Genomic DNA, 20,086 nt, shown 5'->3' with positions numbered 1-20,086 from the left:
AAATCAAAACAAAGTACGAATTCTGAACTAAGGAACGCCCAACCCAAAAAAGAAGAGAAGGGTTCGATCTGGTCCAGAATTCAGCCCCCGGAAAGTTCTGCCAAATAGTTCGTTGCCAGGTCACTGATCGAGCAAAAGCAGAAAGATAGAAAGGCGAGTAAGTTTGATCAGCAACACTGGACTCCCTTAAAGAAAACTCCGTCAGAAATCCTGACAACAGAAAACATCAAGTTCAGGAAGCCTCAACCACTAACTAGGCGGGTAAACCTGAACCCGAACAAGCACTGCATGTTTCATGAAGACATCGGGTATGACACGAACGAATGTGTAAGCCTACGGAATGAAATTGAATCTGCCATCAAATCGGGAAAACTTGAGCATTTACTCAAGAACGTGCGGTAAGGCCTGCAGAAAAACACAACTCCCGCATATAAAGGTCCCCCAATGAAACAGATCAAAGACTTGAACGTGCATATGATTCAAGGGGGGCCTGCTCGAAAATACAAGCGGATGGAGGCGGATGAGGATGAATGGAAAAGCGAACCCGTAGTTTATCCAAAAGTGAAAAGGGGCCAATGCATGAAGCAACCTTTGGTTATCACAGCACTGTTCGGACATTATCAGTCCTAATATGTCTTCTTTGACACAGGAAGCACATCCGATATAATGTATGAACAATGTTTTGAGCAACTAGATGACGAAGATAAGGCAAAATTGAAGCCTATGCACGCCCTAGTTTCCGGGTTTGGGTATGAAGTTATGCACCCTAAGGGGGTCATAACATTCCCAGTCACGCTCAGTAACGGAATTCATACAAGGACCGAGGACGTTGAGTTCCTCGTCCTACCCGCAAGGTCTAAACACGACATCATCTTAGGGCGGGAGGCGATTGGTGACTTCAACGCCAATCCTTCTACAGCACACGGCGCTGTCGGGGTCCCTACAAGAACGGGGATAGCAATCATCCGAGTCAACAAGCACTGTTACGCGACAGAAGGATCGAAACCCGCAAAGGTCCCCAAGAAGGCATTGCGAATAGAACCAGAGAAATGTGTTGTCAACCCGAAGTACCCGGAACAGACTGTTACTATCGGGGCAACCATTTCAGAAACAGTACGGGTCTTCTTGAAACAATTGCTGATAAAAAACGCCAATATTTTTTCTTGGACACCTTCAGACATGACAGGCGTTCCAAGAGAAATTTCGGAACATCGGTTACGGGTCAATCCAGCTTATACGCCGTATGTACAAAAGAAGAGGAAGATGGGACCCGAACAAACCAAAGCCATGAACGAGCAAGTGCAAGACTTACTGCACGCTGGGATCATCCGCAAAATTCAAATACCAAACCTGGGTTTCTAACCCAGTGATGGTCCCCAAAAGCAACGGCTTATGGCATATGTGTATCGATTTCAAAGACTTGAACAAGGCTTGCCCCAAAGATTGCTATACGCTCCCGGAAATTGACCTGAAAGTTGACGCGGTCGCACCCTTCAAGTTCAAATGTTTTTTGGACACTTACAAAGGATACCACCAGATACAAATGGTTGCCCGCGATTAAGATAAAACAGCTTTCCGTACCGACCAATGCACTTTTTGTTACAAAATGATGCCATTTGGTCTAAAGAACGTGGGTGCCACGTATCAGCGTCTGATGGACAACACGTTCCATGAGCAAATTGGGAAGAACCTTGAAGTCTACATGGATGACTTGGTCATCAAGAGCATTGAAGAGGATCAAATGTTGAGAGACATCGAAGACGTCTTTTCCACATTACGAAAGATCAATATGAAATTGAATCCTTCGAAATGTTCCTTTGGGATGGAAGAGGGCAAGTTCCTCGGAGTGATCGTAACAGGGGAGGGATTCAAGGCAAACCCGGACAAAGTCTAGGCAATCGCCTGAATGCCTTCCCCATCCTTAGTAAAAGAAGTGCAGACGTTGAACAGAAGGTTGGTTGCCTTGAATAGGTTTCTCACGAATCATGCGGCCAAATCTTATCCTTTTGTGTCCACATTTGCGGGATTGCTTGAAAAAGGCAGATTTCAAATGGACGCCAGAAGCTGAGAAAGCCTTCCTCGGGGTAAAGAAGTGTCTTATGGAACTTCCAACACTAACCGTGCCCCAGGAAGGAGAGCCCCTTACGTTGTATCTGTCCGCATCTGATATCGTAGTGGGGGCAGTTCTTTTAATAGACAGGAAGACTGTGCAAACACTAATATATTATGTCAGCAGAACACTGTCGGATGCTGAAACCAGGTACTCAATGCTAGAAAAGTTGGTACTGGCATTGGTATATGCGGCAAGAAGGTTAAAAAGGTACTTTCAAGGCCATCCCATCAATGTGTTGACCGATTACAAGTTGAAAAGTGTGTTGGCGAAACCATAGTTATCCGGGCGATTGGTTAAGTGGGCAATCGAACTAAGGGAACACTCGATAGAGTATAAACCCAGACCCGCGATCAAAGGACAGACCTTGGCAGATTTTGTTACGTAGATACCGACCGACAAAATCCAGGAGTGCCTGTACGAGCAACAACCCCCAACCCCGACAGATAAGAGTCAGAAATGGACCTTATTCACAGATGGGGCATCTAGCGGGGAAGGCTCAGGCACAGGCCTAAAGCCAGTTAACCTAGACGGCCAAGAGTTTACTTATGCCATCAAACTAAACTTCAAGAGTACAAACAATGAAGCAGAGTATGAGGCATTTTTGGTCGGCCTTAATATGTTTGTAATTTGTATTATTTTGCTCTAGCTCCTTACAAGCTTTACTCAATAAAAGTTTTTTGCCATTAAAAAAAATGGTGGGACCATTTGACATGTACTCTAAATAGCAAAGATGTATGCCCTATGACTCAAATTGTGTTCACCCATTATAAACTTATTTAACCTTGATCTTACATTACTTAGAACGTTCGTAGTGGGGCGCTTTCCCCACCCAAAACGGCCCGAAAGTGCTGGGAAACACCCCCCAGGGCGCCTTGAGGTGTTTGCATGTGAGGGCGCTTCCCACATAGTGCTGGTTGATGATTGGTGAGTCAAACATAGTCGTTTGACACCAGCTAAAAGTTAAAAAAAAATCATTTTTTAATATATTAACCATAACCTTCACACAATTTTATAAATTCTATCTACAATTCCTAAAAATCTCTATACTCAAACATCAAAAAATGGATTCTCCATCTTCCTTCGAGGCAATCAACCGATATTTGGAAAATAGCGAGCACATGACCGACTCGACCAAGCCAAGGAGGGGGCGGTTACGAGTGCAATTACGCTCGCAACAAAGTATATGCAATCTATTCATTCTTCTTTTCGCCCGATTTTGAGAAGAGATTATATTGAACGATACCGTGAGGGCGCGAACGATGATGTAGAAGGAGACGAGAAAAGTGAAGACGGGTTTGATGGGGAAAATGGTGTAGATGACGAAGGAGACAAGAAAAAAGAAGACAAAAGACGATTAATATTTATTTTAAGTGCTTTTTATTAATTATTATTTTTTTCGTATTTTTTATTTTAATGTATTGTTTTAGTTTTAATGTAATCTTTTATGTTATTTTATTTAATAAAAAGTGGTACTGTTTTATTTTTATTAAAAATATATAATAATGGAATAATGATTAGAAGTGAAATTATCCATTACTTTCCTTTTACGCGTGACGTGACACCACACAGTACACAACGCTCCCATAAAACATTATCCACCACACACGGTCTTTTAGCATAAGTGAGGATGGGGACGATGACGATGACGATGACGATGACGATGACGATGACGATGACGATAGAGTTTTATTTTATTTTTACTTTTTCTAGTTTTTCTCATTTATATATAGCTTTCTCAAAAGTAAGTTTTTTTTTCTCAGTATAATTTTTCATGTCTTTCATAAAAATATATGGCTTACACTAAGAGTATGTTTGGGATTGCGTTTGAAAAATGCTTATTGGTTTATTGGCTTTTTCAAAAAGCCATTTTAAAAAGCCAAGATTTGAAGCTTTTGAAAAACTGTTTTTTAACCCTTTCAAAAAACTAAAATAAGAAAGATTTTTTTGATTGCCAAACACATTTTAATTTATTAGCTTTTTTAAAACACTAATAAAACAATAAGCATTTTTCAAATTCAATCCCAAACATGCTCTAAATAAGGGGAAATTTTTTATTACAATAAAAAGTTTTATGATGAAAAATAAAGGTAAAAGTTGAGGATAATGTGAAAATGTAATGATACGAATGGTGGGGGTGGTCCGTTATCGAAGGGCCATCACTCACGAACACCGCCGCCGGTCCCCCATCACGCGTGATGGGGGTCCGGCCGTGATGGCCATCACGTGGTGAATACCAAGAAATCCGACAGTTGGGTTGAGGAATTAAAAAAAAAATTAAACAATATAAATTAACAACCATTTCAATCCAACTCAAAATCAAATCCAACTCAAAACACTCTCAATCTTCTACTACAAAAACCTATTTCTTCACCACTTCAATTCAAAACAACAAAATATGGATTTTCCGAGCAACTCGTTTCCGCTGGACACCGATAGCTCTTCGTCTTCGGACGATGACATTGTTGAATGGTTCCCGTTGTTATATAACGAACTTGAAGGCCTGAGCCATCGAAAGAAAAAAATGGTGGATCATGATCGTATACATGCCCACAAAGTGCTAATGAACGATTATTTTGTGGAGGAGCCGAAATACAATGACGAGACGTTCAGGGATCGGTTTCGTTTGCCGAAATCTTTATTTTTAAAGATTGTAGCGGACGTCGAAGCAAGCGAAGAATGGTTTCAAGAATCTTATGATGCGAGGGGCAAACGAAGTTTTACGGCGCTTCAAAAATGCACATCCGCTATTCGTCAATTAGCGACAGGTAACCCACCCGATCAATTCGATGAATACTTACAAATGTCTCAGAGAACTTCACGTGAATGTCTGCCATTCTTTTGTAACACGATTATTAAATTGTATGGCAAAGAGTTTCTACGAAAACCAACAAGACATGACATTACACGTCTTTACGCCCGCATGAGGCTAGATGGCATTTACCAGGGATGCTCGGTAGCATCGACTATACACATATCGAATGGAGGAATTGTCCACGGGAGTTTCGAGGGGCGTATGTTAGGGTTGATATCAAACGACCGACTATCGTACTTGAAGCGGTAGCGTCAAATAATTTATGGATTTAGCATTCTTATTTTGGTGTTCCTGGCTCAAACAACGACATCAGTGTTCTATACACATCACCGTTGTTTCAAAGCGTGACAGATGGTACCGCACCCTTCTGTCCGTATTTTGTCAACGGGAGATATTACAGACGTGGCTACTTTCTTGTCGATGGTATCTACCCGGCATGGTCTGTTTTTGTGAAAGCCTTTTCGTTTCCTGTCGAGGTCAAGGAAAAGGCATTCAAGAAGTTGCAAGAATCGGCAAGAAAAGATGTTGAGAGAGCTTTCGGTGTCTTAAAGGGTAGATGATGCATACTTAGTCGACCGGTTCGTGTAATGAAAAAACTCATGATTTCTAGCATATTATATACATGCATCATATTGCACAATATGCTAATAAAAGAAGACGGACGTGCAATTTCTCCAGATTGGGTGCCGGATCCTCCTACTCAAGTTCCCGTTCCTGAGAACGTGCAATTAGACTTGCGGAACGAAGATATTCACCATCGGTTGAGATATGATCTAGTTGAACTTGTAGGTTCTTTAGGTTTGGAATTTCCGAATTCGGACGAAGAGTAGATTGTTTAATGTAACCTTTATTTTTTTAATTTACTATTGTTTTTAATTTTTAAGTTGTAAAAAAATATCAAAAAAAAAAATTTCTATCACACCACACCACCACCCCCATCAAAATTCCATCACTAGTGATGGAAAGTGATGAAGTGAGGTGACACACTTGTATTGGTGGGAGCGAGTGATGGTTTTTAAACCACCCCCACCCCCTACTAGAGAATGAATGGTCATAAATTGAAGCAGAAATGTACAATTTTGAAAAATACATGGATTGCTAACGTGTTTCATATCACTTTCTTTGGGGATAATTTGGATCGCCACAATTAGTTCACAACATCCATTAAATCATCAACAAGTAGTGCACTTGTTTGTACGTGACCTATTTACCTAGCCATGTTTTAAAGCTTCCGTCTCAAATCACACCACCATGATCCGCCGCCAACACGTGTTGGTTGTGTTTTTTTTTGGCGGTTCATATGAGACGGAGGTGGTTATAACATCCCCACGGATGAAACCCTTGTTGACACTATTTTATGGGGCATCAACAGGAGTTTCACCTGTGTTGCTAATATGAGCTATTAGAGCCCTCAAATGACCACAAAAGGTCACATGCTCAAGCCAAAGCCTATCACCCGACATAAAAACATGAACCCGGTTTTGAACTTCAATCCAACTACACCCGGGCTGCTTAACCGCCCGCGTCTCTTTCAACGACCCCCTAACTTCCTCAACCACATCCCACCACCCCATTTCTGCATTCATATTCGATAACACCACATAATTTGAACCCGTTTCCGGTTCAATCTCTGACAGTTTTTCACCAGCAAATTTAGCCATTTTCAAATCCTTACGCACCCGACACGCATCAAGTAAAGCACCCCATACACCCGCATTACAATCAGTTTTCATCTCTTTCACCATTTGAAAGGCGGCTTCTAGCCGCCCTGCTCTTGCAAGCAAGTCAACCATACACGCATAGTGCTCGATCAAGTACTTTTGACTCATCAACTCAAATAACCTAAACCCTTTATCGATCAAACCCGAATGGCTACAAGCCGATAGAACCCCAACAAACGTGACGTCATCTGGGCTCACTCCTGCAGCCTCCATATCATCCAATAGCCTCACCGCCTCGAGCCCGTTTCCGTTTAAAGCATACCCGTTAATCAAAGAATTCCATGACACCACATCGACACGTTGGGTGTAAGAAAACACCCGTTCTGCACTCGCCATTTTACCACATTTTGCATACAAAGTAATTAAAGAGTTAGTTACAAATAAGTCTTGCTCATAACCTGTCTTTACAACCACCGCATGAACTTGTGTACCTAGTTGTAAAGTTGCTAGATTTGCACACGAGCTCAAAACAGATGAGTATGTAGATTCATCTGGTTTATTATCATTTTGTATCATTGAAATGAAATACTTGAATGCATCCGGGTACAGCCCGTTATGGGTAAAGCCCGAAATCAAGGAGTTCCAAGTAACTATGTTCTTATGTTTTGTTTCCTTAAATAAAGCAACCGCTTTATCCATTTGACCTAATTGAGCATAACCAGCAATCATAATATTCCATGAAACTATATCTTTTTTCACCATCTGCTTAAAAAGATCAAGTGCTTCATCCATGATCCCGTTCTGAGCATATCCTGCAATCATTGTGTTCCAACAAACCGTATCCCGATTGGTTACGCGATTGAAAATTTCACGCGCCTCGTGAATCTTTTTGTTTTGAGCAAATCCTGATATCATTGCTGTTTGAGCCCCGACATTGTTATATGGCATTAGATCAAGTAAACGACTCGCTTCATCTAGCTTACCGACACGAGCATATCCATTGATGATGGTAGTCCACGACACCGCATTTCTTTCAGGCATTTCATCAAACAGCTTCAAAGCATCATCAACCTTGGAGTTTTGGGCATAAACTGCCAGCATCGCGTTCCATGACACTGTGTTTTTAACTGGAATTTGATCAAATAACCTCCTAGCCTCCACAACCTGACCATTTCGACCAAGCCCAGATAACATCGTGACCCAAGAAACGACATTCAGATCTGGCATCCAGTTAAAGAAACACAAAGCGGAATCCAAATCACCAACCGTAACAAACCCATCCACCATTAAGTTCCAGGAAACCACATCCTTAACCGGCATCTCCTCAAAAAACTTCAAACCCAAACCCATTTCACCAATCTGGGTATACCCGCCAAGCATCGTATTCCAAGACACCAAATCTCTCACAGGCATTTCATCGAACACCTTCCGTGCATCCTTAACTTTTCCAGAATTCAAGTAACCCGAAATCATGGCGTTCCAACAAGCCGGGTTCATCTTATCCGGCATCAAATTAAACAAATTCCTAGCCTTTTCAATCTCCCCATTACGTGTATAGCAAGTAATGATCAGCGTCCACGTGAAAGCATCTCTTTGAGGCATTTGGTCGAACAGTTGGCGTGCATTCTCAACTCTGTGATTGCGTAAACACCCTGCAATGACTGTGTTCCAAGAAACCAGGTTTCGGTTAGGCATTTTATGGAAGAGATTTGATTCTTCTGTTTTTGGCGTAGACGGAGATCATGGAGTTGAATGTCACGGTGTTCCGTTGAGGCATTTGGTTGAATAACCTGCGGGCTTCTTCGACCCGACCCGATTTACCCAACTGGGTTATCTTGGTGTTTTGCTGGAAGAGAAGGGTTCCATTCTCCAGAGCGGATCGAAGGCTGGATTTCATGACTACACAAAGAATAGTGGCACCCCACAAGTGGTAGATATATAGTGTTTGTGAGTGATTTCATCCAGACAAATACAAACACTATAACTTACATGTATTACAATTTACAATGCAAACTCTTTAAACCATTTTCACGACCTACGTATGGTGATAGTGACAATATAAGGTGGTGGTGGTTCTAGTTTTTGATTTTAGCAATTAATAAAATAAATTATCAATATTATAAGTATAAATTATCACAAAAATAAACTAATATCAAAATATAATTTAAGATCGCAAGTATACATTATCAAAAGAGAGAAAAAAAATGATTGTTTTAAACTAAACTTTGGTGATGCTTATTCATTTTAAGATTAATTACAATAAACAAAAAGTGATTATCCTGGTAATTAATTTTAAATTTATTTTTGTACAACATTCTTATGTGACAAGGAACACAAGAAGATACAAAAAGCAAGGTATAATGTAATCAACAAGTATTCCATCACTCCTTCACACTCTTTCTTACCACTTACTTTCGCAATATAAGACACTCACTCACACCATGCACTCTTCCATTCATATTATCATACTAATAATTACCCTTGCATCATGGGCAAACTGCACCAACCTCACCATTGTCAACAACTGCCATGAAACCATATGGCCCGGGATCACCGCCACCAACACCACCCTCGTTGGCGGCGGTTTCACCCTCAAACCCGGTGAGTCCACCGTCTTCTCCGCCCCACACGGCTGGGGCGGCAGAATATGGGGTCGGACCGGGTGCCATTTTGACAAAAACGGCAACGGTTTGTGCGAAACTGGAGCATGCGGGACCACAGTAACTTGCTCTATCCCTGGCACCCCGCCCGCATCAATTGCCGAATTTACCCTTGGCGACACCGCTTTTTACGATGTTAGCCTCGTGGACGGTTTTAACGTGCCGATAACCGTCACCGATTCAAGGCAAAGGCGACTGCAGGGTTGCGGGCTGTGACACGGATCTCCGGACAAACTGCCCACCGGAGCTAACTTTCCGGTCATCCGGAAAATCCGCTGCCTGCCGGAGTACGTGCAACATTTTCGACTCCGACGAGTATTGTTGCAAGGGAATGTACTCGAATCCTGCCACGTGTATGCCGACGAATTACTCGATAATATTTAAAACTGCGTGCCCCGTAGCATATAGCTACGCTTATGATGACCCCACAAGCATCATAACATGTGACACTACAGATTTTATTGTCTCATTTTGTTCACCAAGGTATTGTTTATAACACTCATTACAAAACTCTTGACTTTGACTTTTGACAAAATGCAGGAACCAAACAGAACAATGCACGTATCACGATAACAAGCTCGTGTGTAACGGGTCGGGAAGGTTGAAGCAAATTACTTACGTGTAGGCGGTTTTCGCGATATCATTTCTAATAACTTGAAAAGGTTTCAGCTATACTATATGTACAAAATATTGAGAAAATGTTTAATAAACATGATTAAAATTTTGACTGACTATTTGTACCGCGGTCTTTCTAATTTTGTCTGGTCCTTTGTCTCCTTCTTTTGACTTTCGGTTTGCCTAGAGTCAAATGGCAAAACCGAGACGGGGGCTGCAGGCACGGTGTCCCAACGGGCTTTTAAGAAAGTTAACAACTTGATCGCCATTTCTTTCCTGAATTTGAGTTCTTGTGTGAAGAGGTCAAGTATGAGGAAAGAGATGACATATTTGAAAGGTACTGTGAGGAGGATAGTGGAACCAAATAAAAGCACCATAGCCACTTCTGTTGTTATCTGAGAAAAAAAAAGCAAAAGTTTAGATAATAGTTGATTTTACAAACAATTGTTTGAAGAAGATTATGCTATTTTGAAGAACTGGAATAAGTTAAATCAAATTTACAAAATTCGGTTGTGGGTAGGGGTGTAAACGAGCTGAGCTGCTTGGGATTGGCTCGCTAAAGCTACTGGAGGCGAGCTTAAATGAGCTCAAGCCGAGCTTCAGATTTTGAGCGTTACAAGCTCAAGCTTAATATACCGAGCTTAAACAAGCTAGAGCTTCATATACCAAGCTTAACTAGGTTTGTGTGCTTTAATGAGCCTATTAATTATTTAAATACTGTATTTTTTATTTAATATAATAAATATATGATTAAATGAAAAATAAGTATTACATATATAAATATGATAAAAGAAACTAAATAATACTATATATATAGTTATAAATATACATAAAAACAACCTAGTTATTAATAATTAATAAACGAGTAAACCTTGAGCTTGAAAAACTTACCACAAGCTTAACGTAAGCTTTATAGATAGAGAGCTTAAAACAAGACGAGTTCGAGCACTAGATTAACTAGGTTTGCAAGCTCAAACGAGCCTGTTAGTTATACAAGGGAAAAGTTAAAATACAAAGGGAGACAAAAAGGAGAAGGGTGAGAAGGATTTGTGGCCACACAAAAAACCCCTAAAAAAAAATTCCAAAAAATTAATAAAAAAAAACATAACTCAAAATATAAATAAAAAATAAAAGAATTAAAATAACGAAAATGTTTCCCTCATCATTCTCGTAAAAAAAAAACCCCGAAAAGACACAATGACGAAAATGAACAAAAGACACTATTATAACTAAAGAAAGACACAATAAATCGCAAAATATAACACAATGTTGAACAAAATATAACACAATGTTGAGTAATATAACACAATATCAAGTAAAAAAGACAATGCCAAGGAAAAAAGACACAGTCAATGACGAAAATAAATACAAAACACAATGATAAACAAAAAGACACAATGGTATTTTTCACTCAACATTGTGTCTTTTTCGAGTTTTTTTTTTAAGAACGATGAAGATGGTGGAAACATTTTTGTGTTTTTACTTTTTTATTAAATTTTGAGTTATGATTTTTAATTTATTTATTTTTAATTTTTTTAAGGGTTTTTTTTGTGTGACTATAACCCCTTCTCATCCTTCTCATTTTTGTCTCCCTTTGTAGAATAACTTGACCTAGTTATACAAATATAATATTTTTTATAAATAGATAATTACATAATAACTAAGTATTATACATTATATATAATTATGGAAAAAAAAGTAACCTCGAGCTTGAAAAACTACTCACAAACTCAGCTCGAGCTTTAGACAAAGAGCTCGAAACAAGCCGAATTCAAGCCTAGGTGAGCTCACGGTCGGCTCGTTTGAACCCCTAGTTGTAGGATAAATTTAGTCAAATGGAAAATTAACCTTTATAACAACAAAGTATTGGAACCTTGCAAACTAATAAAAAAACAAAAATAACTTGTAACGATTAAAAAAATAGCTTAAATTATTTACTCTGTGTAGATTTAGTAAAACTAACCTGTGGTTGTCCCGCAAGAATAATTGTACGGATTTTAAGAAGTGAAACGTTAATACTTTGCATATATTTTTCCACATCACGCATGGCTTCTTTAACGGCTATGATTTTCTCAATGGTGTTAGACGGTGGTTGATCGCGTACGGTAACTTTGCCAAAAGTTCTTCCGAGGCGGCCTTGCTCCTTGAGCGCTTTTAATACCAACATGCTTGTTGCCAATACCATTAATTTCATAGGGAACACATATGACAATAAATTCCTAAAAAATGCAAGAAAAATGAAACTTTAATATATATATAAAAAAATAGACTTCATTTATGCGTTTTACCTGTAGATGAGCGAGTATACAAATGCAAGAAAAGATACGGTCAAGTGAGGCTCTTCCCAACGTCGAAGTTTTTCAAAGTTTTTGGCAACGACTGTTAAAGGAAGCACGAGCTCCTAAACCAATGTGATAAACCAACATTAAAACTGAACAAGACCTTTTTTTTAAATAAATAAAATAATAACAATAATGATAATAACAACAATACCGACTACTTTGTCATATATTGCAGAACTTCCTCTGTCCCTTTAATGGTGTGTGAAACAAATGCTGATTTTTTATGCTAAAAAAGCGCTTAAAATTTTTAAACTTTTGAGGGTTTTATGGAAACTGATTACCCAGAAGACAAATCAGACCAAATATGTGGTTCTTATCTGAAAAGGTGATCAAAGAAGTTGAAGTTGCAATTGACAAGGACACCGGTCTAGGGGTGTGCCACCGACCCAAAACCGAAATAACTGACATAACAGAATTCAACCCAAGACGACTCTTTGATTTTTATGATTTTTATCGTAAAAACCAAACCCACTTTTATAACTGAATCGAACCAGTAAGAACCAAAATACCGACTTTTGCTATTAAATTTATGATTTTATTTCTGAATGCTAAGTAATCTGTAAAATATTACTAAATGGTGTAGCCTAAAAATTTTTGGTCCAAATGCGTAACAGTAAATCAATCAATCACTAAAAGAAATTAGGCCCAAACTTATGATTTTGGACAAATTTTTATCAACCCAAAAATTTTAAGCCAAATGGCATACCCAAAAATCTGAAACCGAATCGAACCCATTGTGAAAACCGGAACTGAACGGTTTTCAAAAACCCCAAAACCGACTCATGTACACACCAAAAAGGAGTACCAATTAGCTAGAATTACAACCTTAAAAAGGTCAATATTACTGGGAATCCCTTCAATCATTGCAGCATCAATAGTAGCTTGTGTCTTCTCCACCTCAGCATACTTACGCCGACACATAACCGCCGCCTTTTCAACCAACGTCTTATCCGCAACCACAAGGTTCTTACTCAAGACAAGCGCGTGTTTCATCAAACTATTCTTCCAAAAAGCAATAGAAGCGCTAGAATTCCATGATGAATGTCTCATCCACTTTCTTAAATACACCCCACCATCAAAATCGTACACATGACCGTTATAAGCATTCGATCGCATATCATCATCATCAAACTCGGTTTCCTCAAATCTTGTAATTAATTGTCCACCCCAACAATTTACTGCTAGTGTTTGATAAACTATGTCTCCATAAGGTGCATTTTGTAAATATGAAAATTGGACAAGTTTTGTAGGTTCATCTAAGAGCTTTTTACTGAATTGAAGAGCTTGGAGTCGTGCAATCCCGTTAATGGCGTAAGTTTTGGCTCGTGAATAACCCTTTTGCGCACCGTAAATATGCTTTAAAGATTGATCACCATATTCGGGTCCAAAATCTCTTATGAACTGGTATAAAGATATGACTTCTTTGATGAAAGCATACCATACGTCTCGCCTCATTTCACCTCCCAAATCCACAAATTCAAGTACCCATGGTTTAGACCTGATAATTTGGTGATGATTTTAAGTTAGTTATAGAGATTGAGTAATGGGTCAAAACGGGTACGGTTTTGGTGATAATTTGGTGAGTTTTGAATTTTGTTGTGTTATAAAAGACTACAAAATTACAGAGGTCATGTAATGGGTTAAAACATGTTTTTATGCGGGTTAAAAACACGTTTTTTTTTTGTTTTTTTTTTTCGGATTGGCCCAAACATAATTTTGTGTGAATTTTGAATTTACTAAAGAAAAATTAGAGTGTCAAATAAGATTACAAAACTATAAAGGTCGTGTAATGGGTCAAAACATGCTTTTTTGGAAGAGTCGGGTTGGGTTGGCCCAAACATATTTTTGAATAAGTTTAGAATTTTTTAAAGAAAAATTGGAGTGTCAAATAAGATTACATAACTAACTATATTACTTCAATAATAATGTAACATTTTGACCCATTTGACTTGTTACCTCTTTAGCTAACTTTTTCGTTTACTACCAATTAGACATCAAATACAACCTGAATGATCAATTCATTAGTGCACGGGTCAAAATCTTAAATTAAGATCTCACAATTGAGATATTTCTATGGTGAAGAAATGAGGAGATGAGTTGTTGAAGCTTACTCACTCTGGACCGGAGGTAACCGAGACAGCAGAGTCAAAAAGATCAGACCCGAATGGTCCAACCCGTGTTTTCTCAACCTGTGCACCGGGTCTTGTTAGATCCATCCTAATAACATCCACTTGGCCCTTAAGCGCAATTGCCTACAACATTTTGTAAGCAGGTGCATTACTAGATGCTTACGAAGTATAATAATAATAATAATAAAATAATAATAATAATAATAATACCATTTAACTTTATGTAAAGTGAGACGAGATATATTCATATACCTCATAGTAAAGTGCTTTGTCGGTCAACGTTAATTTTCCGGGCCACGCGATGTTATTCTCCCATTTAAGAACGGGTCTCTTCCGGCAAGATCCAAGACATAAGATTTGTTCCCCGGAAATTTGAGTGATTTCTTTCACATGGTATGAATTCCTTCCCTCATAAACTCTTCCAATGGGGAGTAAGGGTCAAAGAACTAATTGTCAGTAGGAGATCAAGAAAACTTTAAACTGAAAGTAGTAACTGACTTCTGAAAAAAGAGGTGGTGAAACGGGAAGTCCAGGTAACGGGCCAACATCTTTTCATCCAATATTTTTGAATATTGTAAATAGTTAGTTTTATTAGATGACTGCAAAAACTATGTTATTAACATAAAAATATAACTTTCTTTAAATAAAACATTTTGAGATGTTGAAACTTGAAAGCATTTGAAATATGAATACATGCCCTTTCAACTAATTTGACCCGTTATCAAACAAATGCAACCAGATTTGACCCGTTTGTACAAATGATGTTGAAATTGACACCTTTACATTAAATAAATAACATATTCAGTTTAAAAAAGCTTTAATCCAAAATTACTGCTTTGCCTATGGATGTCAATGTACTTTGGTTCTCGGAGTTCCTTGTTTTGTAATAGTTGAGGGGTAGTTTAGTCATTTAACCGATAATAAAAAAAAAAAGTTAATGAGAAGCTTACTTGAGAAGTTCATCAATATATTTGGACCACACTTGGAAGGAGATGCTTTTTTGGCCACCAGAAAGAGCTTTGAAAAGGTTATGTACCGTTGGCCAATCCGCTAGGCCCGAGATAGCCGGGGCAATTCGGACAAAAGACTCTTCTCCAACAAGCTTTCTCTTCAATAAAAAAAAATACATTTTTTAAAATGCGACATAGAGATGAAACATGCACAAAATTCTTGGAAACTTCTCACAAAGAACATGCATATATTCACTCTAATTATAGAATCAAAAGTAAGATAATTAGTGGAGAACAATAGGGATGATTACATACAGAAAAATGAACCTGAAATGAAGCTTTCTCTCCAATTGAACCCCGGGATTCCTTTTTGTTGGTGTATGGATTTTCCCATGCAAGCATTGTTACAAATACAAGTCTTTGGAACGCCGGCTCCTATCATAATAACAAAGTTTATGGTAATAGTTAGTCCAAATGCGTAAAAAGAGGTGTATAGTATTTTTTGTTGTCAAACATTTGACTTTTGGAATAAAAAAAATTGGCACTGATCATGTAACAAATTGAACACAAAAATCTTCCTGATAGTAGCATGTGGTACAAAGATTCACATATAATGTTAAAACTTACAACAAATATAGGAAATTGATATTTGTTCTGAAAACTGAATTTAGTCAATATGACCCCAAAGTCTACACACCCATTTCTTAATTAAGTGATCTAGGAAGTTTTATACATTCAATACACTTTGAATGACTTTCAACTCATTTGACCCAGTTCATTTTTAGTCAAAGTTTTAGCTTCACCCGCTTGACCCGACGAAACAATAACCAAAATCAACCAATCTATATGTAAATAGATAGAAATTGCTACTTCTAGTTCTCTTAAAAGATCATAACGAAAGTTTCTAGCTTGAATTATGAAACATAAGAACAGATAATTAATATAATAAATGAGACCCACAAACCTTAAGGGAAGGATGGATTTCAGAACTATCTCTAGACAAGAACCTAAAGCAACAATATTCCACCAAATTACGTGCATCATTAGACACGTGTGCAGGGACGAGTGCTTTAAAGATTCGTTGCATTTTCTTCCCAGTCAACCCATTCATCCTGCATACAAAATGTTAGAAACCTTTCATTGGCTTTTGTTTTCAAAACGGGCCGGTCAAGCTGAGTTGACTCACTAACACTCTTACCCATAATTAAATTAAATTTAAATATTTTGAAATTGATTCTAATGAATAGCAACTTAGAAACTTATGCACACCTGCTAAACTGCTCAACGGAAACGATAGCAGCCAATGAAAGATTGCCACCAGGCGTCCGGCCATCAATAGTCTGCTCCGCCATGAAGAATTCGTCCATGTCACCGAGCTCATACGCATTTCCCGTTGGGTGATTTTTATCGTGAACATTCTTGACAAGTGGAGAAGCCACTTCATTCAAAAAGTTTGTTGTTTTTGATACCCAAATGTTTAATGCATCTTGCACCGAACCTTTAACATCCAACCATGTATGTGCATAAGTTTATTATACTAAATACATAAAAAAGTTTTAGGGAACCTACAAATTAGATTATCGTTTTGTTGATTAACAACAATTTATTCATGGTTACTCCATTTATGGTCTTTGTTATACAAAAGGGTCCTAAAATTTAACAATCACAATAACACTTGGGACCACAGATTGAAGCTAAACCAAATTGAACTAGGGCTGTAATCGAGCCGAGTCAGGGCGAGCTCGGGATCGAGCTCGAACTTAAACGAGATGGCTCGAGCTTGGCTTGCTAATTTTTATTACGAGCTTGGCTTGTTAATATTATTATTTTTATTACAGATATTGATATATAAACGACAAAAATATAATTTTAACAACAATTACATAAAATTTATAACTACAGAATTTATAAGATCATACTTTTTATTTTTGTAAAATGTTTTAAAGCTCGAGTGGCATAATATATGTATTATTGTTTTTTTTCTTTTTTTGGTAGATTATTGTTATTACTATATATTAAAAATTAGGATTTAATCTACATGAGCCAACAAGCGGAGCTAGCGAGCCCAGCAGAGACCGAGCCACGAGCCGAGTCAACCTTGGCTTGAGCTTGGCTTGTTTAGAAATCGAGCCGAGCCGGATCGTTTAGATGTGAGCTTCAAGCGAGCCACAAACTTTTTGAACCTAAAGTTTGGATTTTTGCGAAACTGAAATTATCCTAAAAAGGGTTCTGATCAAGATCAATAAGGGCAGCTCAACTGTATAAACAATTTTAAAAAAATATATATATTATTTTTACTAAAAGAGCCTGAATTTAGGAACCGACAAGCAAAATCAACAAGAACAATAATTTCAATTTCAACCGAACCCACAAGCAAAATCTTAATAACAGTACAAATAAATCAACAGGAACAATAATTCAGCAAACAGTTGAATTAAATTACATAATAAAGAGAAAGAGAAAGCATACTCACTGCCATCAAAATCATTTATTCTTGATTTGATATCATCAATAGAGTGACCCAGAAGCTTAAACCCATGTTTATTTGCTGCTGAAGAAGATGAAGAAGAATTATTATTGTTGGCACATGAAACAATCTTACACAAAGCTTGGTGTTGATGTTTTGGGATTAAAGAAAGGGGTAACAGAGGCTTTGGGAAATTTGATTGCATTTTATAATTAAAAATTGAAACTTTACTGTTCAAGAATCAAGATTCATTTGTTTATTGAGCTAGCCTTTGATTTCTTTAGCAGAAAGAAGAAAACTTGGTATTTTTATTTGCTATGCCTATGATTGATCCATAATTGTACTACCCATTTCTAAAACGGGTCGGGTTTTTTTCTCTCATATGGATAGCATTTACTTCAAGGTGCCGAATTTGTTGTTCAAAAACTACTTATGTTGAAACAAAGTGTCACTTTTGTCTTTAATCAAGAGTACATGTTACTTAAAATGAGAAGAAAAAGAAAGAGACTAGAGTATTGTATAAGTTAGGCTTTGAGAGGCAAGTTATTGAATTAATGCTTACACGCCGCTACGAGAGTAAAAAACGTTATAAAAGATAACTTTTTTTTTTCATTTGGTGATCCTTTGCCATGTTCCATACATATCATGTAAACTTCAGTCAAAATCTTGGTTATAGTTGGTAGCATTCAAGAACTCTCCTCTCATGGTAATCTGTATAAAAATTTGGTGATTGCATTGCAGCCAGGGGTGGATCTATGAAGAGCTCAAGGGTTGCCCGGGTTACCCTTCAACTTTTTCAGCGAAGTGCCAATTTAGTGCCGAATTTTTTTTCTCTTCTTAGTTTTACGTGTAGATTACCCCTACTATAAAAATAGATGACCACATTACATAAGAAATTTATTGGAATCTTGTTTTTCTAGCTAAGATGAAGTTGCAGCGGTAAGTTAGGCAGGAGATGAGAGAATAAAGATATTTATTGTTTAAAGGTCCCTTAACTATTTAGTATATATTTAATAAAAAGCCTTCATTTGCTTTGTCTACTATTTTTGTCTACTCATTTTAATCTTGCCTTTTCTCCTAAAATGAAAAAGCTATTAAATATTTATTTAAAAGAAAGTCGTTCTTTCGTTTCTTTCCTTGAATTTGTCACATATTCTACTCACTTTTCTTGTTTTTATTTCATTTATGATATATTACTTTTACTTTTATATTTTATTTATTCATTTATAAATTAGTAAATCAAAGTTATACAATATCAAATGTAAAAATAATACACTGTGATACAGTTAAATTAACTTTTGGTTTTGACTATGCACACCTAAGTAACTACATATTATTTTTTTTATATATTTTATATTGTGCACAAGTATATAATGAAAATAGTTTTCTTTGGTTATATATAAGTATAGTCTCGTTTTATATTAAACTAGAATTTTACCCGGCGCGTTGTGGCAGGGCAGGGTGGTAAAACACAGACAGTGGCAAAACTCAAATATTGTTGGTTCTAAGCGTTGATGTGGTAAATTGATGCGAATTTGGTCCGTTTCATTTACATCCATTATTATACCTGAAGTAAAAAAAAATTATAAAAATTGAGGTGGACTAATGGGGTGCTGTCAGTCGGTAAAACTCGAGTGTTGGTAAAACCCAATCGTTATCAATACCGCGAGTTGAGGAGGTGAGTCTAAGCAAATTCGGATAGTTTCCAACACGTTTGTTACGGTACTAGAACTAAAACATTAAAAAAAACCAACGTTCGGTTCGCTTTCGTTATGACGACGATAGGTCGGTAAAACCCAAACGCTGGTAAAACAGAAGCTTTGTCGGTCCTGGGCATTCGTCGATACGAATTTGTCAATTTCGGTTACATTTGTTACAGTACCGAAACTAAAACAAAAGGGTATGTAATATCCAAGTGTTTTAGGTACCAAGTGTTGAGATGGTGAGTCTGTAAAACCCTAGTGTTTTCAATGCTGGGGGCTGAGGCGGTAAGTCGACACAAATTTTGTTGATTTCGTTTGCGTTCGTTACGCTACTAGAACTAAAACACAAAAGGTTGGTAAAACCGGGGTGTTAATAAAACACAAACACAAAAGGTTGGTAAAACCGGGGTGTTAATAAAACCCGAGCGTTGCGATACCAAGTGTTGCGGCAGTGAGTGTCAGCGAATAACCATTTCTTTATCAAATATAAAATAATAAAAAACTACTTGGCCAATCTCATCACGCCACGTGAACCAATAATACTATTACGTCGCCAAAGTTCTCATTTATTCTATATAATAATCATATATAAAAGTTATTCATATTATATTGTATACTTAAATCATTGCACTTG

At 37.5% G+C, this 20,086-nt stretch overlaps 1 protein-coding gene and 2 pseudogenes across 2 annotated transcripts; 1 reads left to right on the top strand and 2 right to left on the bottom strand.

Moving 5' to 3' along the window:
• Positions 1 to 6,258: 6,258 nt before the first annotated feature.
• On the bottom strand, positions 6,259 to 8,483 carry LOC143619416 (uncharacterized; annotated as a pseudogene).
• Positions 8,484 to 9,024: 541 nt separating this feature from the next.
• Positions 9,025 to 9,766, top strand: LOC143619444 (pathogenesis-related thaumatin-like protein 3.5 pseudogene; annotated as a pseudogene).
• A 22-nt stretch (positions 9,767 to 9,788) lies between these two features.
• On the bottom strand, positions 9,789 to 18,005 carry LOC143619443 (uncharacterized). 2 transcript variants are annotated; one of them, XM_077091378.1, is made up of 11 exons: positions 17,756 to 18,005; positions 16,552 to 16,780; positions 16,247 to 16,394; positions 15,598 to 15,717; positions 15,283 to 15,440; positions 14,585 to 14,750; positions 14,319 to 14,455; positions 13,029 to 13,701; positions 12,150 to 12,262; positions 11,825 to 12,080; positions 9,789 to 10,256 (listed from the first exon to the last, which is right to left on the bottom strand). In XM_077091378.1, exons 1-11 carry the CDS (start codon positions 17,952 to 17,954, stop codon positions 9,978 to 9,980), a joined length of 2,478 nt encoding a protein of 825 aa, XP_076947493.1. In that variant the 5' UTR covers positions 17,955 to 18,005; the 3' UTR covers positions 9,789 to 9,977. The 2 variants fall into 2 exon arrangements, with proteins under 2 accessions (XP_076947493.1, XP_076947494.1); XM_077091379.1 differs by having other exon boundaries at positions 15,610 to 15,717.
• Positions 18,006 to 20,086: the final 2,081 nt, after the last annotated feature.

This window comes from Bidens hawaiensis, unplaced genomic scaffold (genome assembly GCF_021521415.1).
Source record: "Bidens hawaiensis isolate Kalapana, Puna unplaced genomic scaffold, B.hawaiensis_p1.1 tig00002438_1, whole genome shotgun sequence".
Taxonomy (NCBI): Eukaryota; Viridiplantae; Streptophyta; class Magnoliopsida; order Asterales; family Asteraceae; genus Bidens; species Bidens hawaiensis.
Note: the sequence above shows the minus strand (reverse complement) of the source record. Positions and strands in the feature narration are given on the sequence as shown.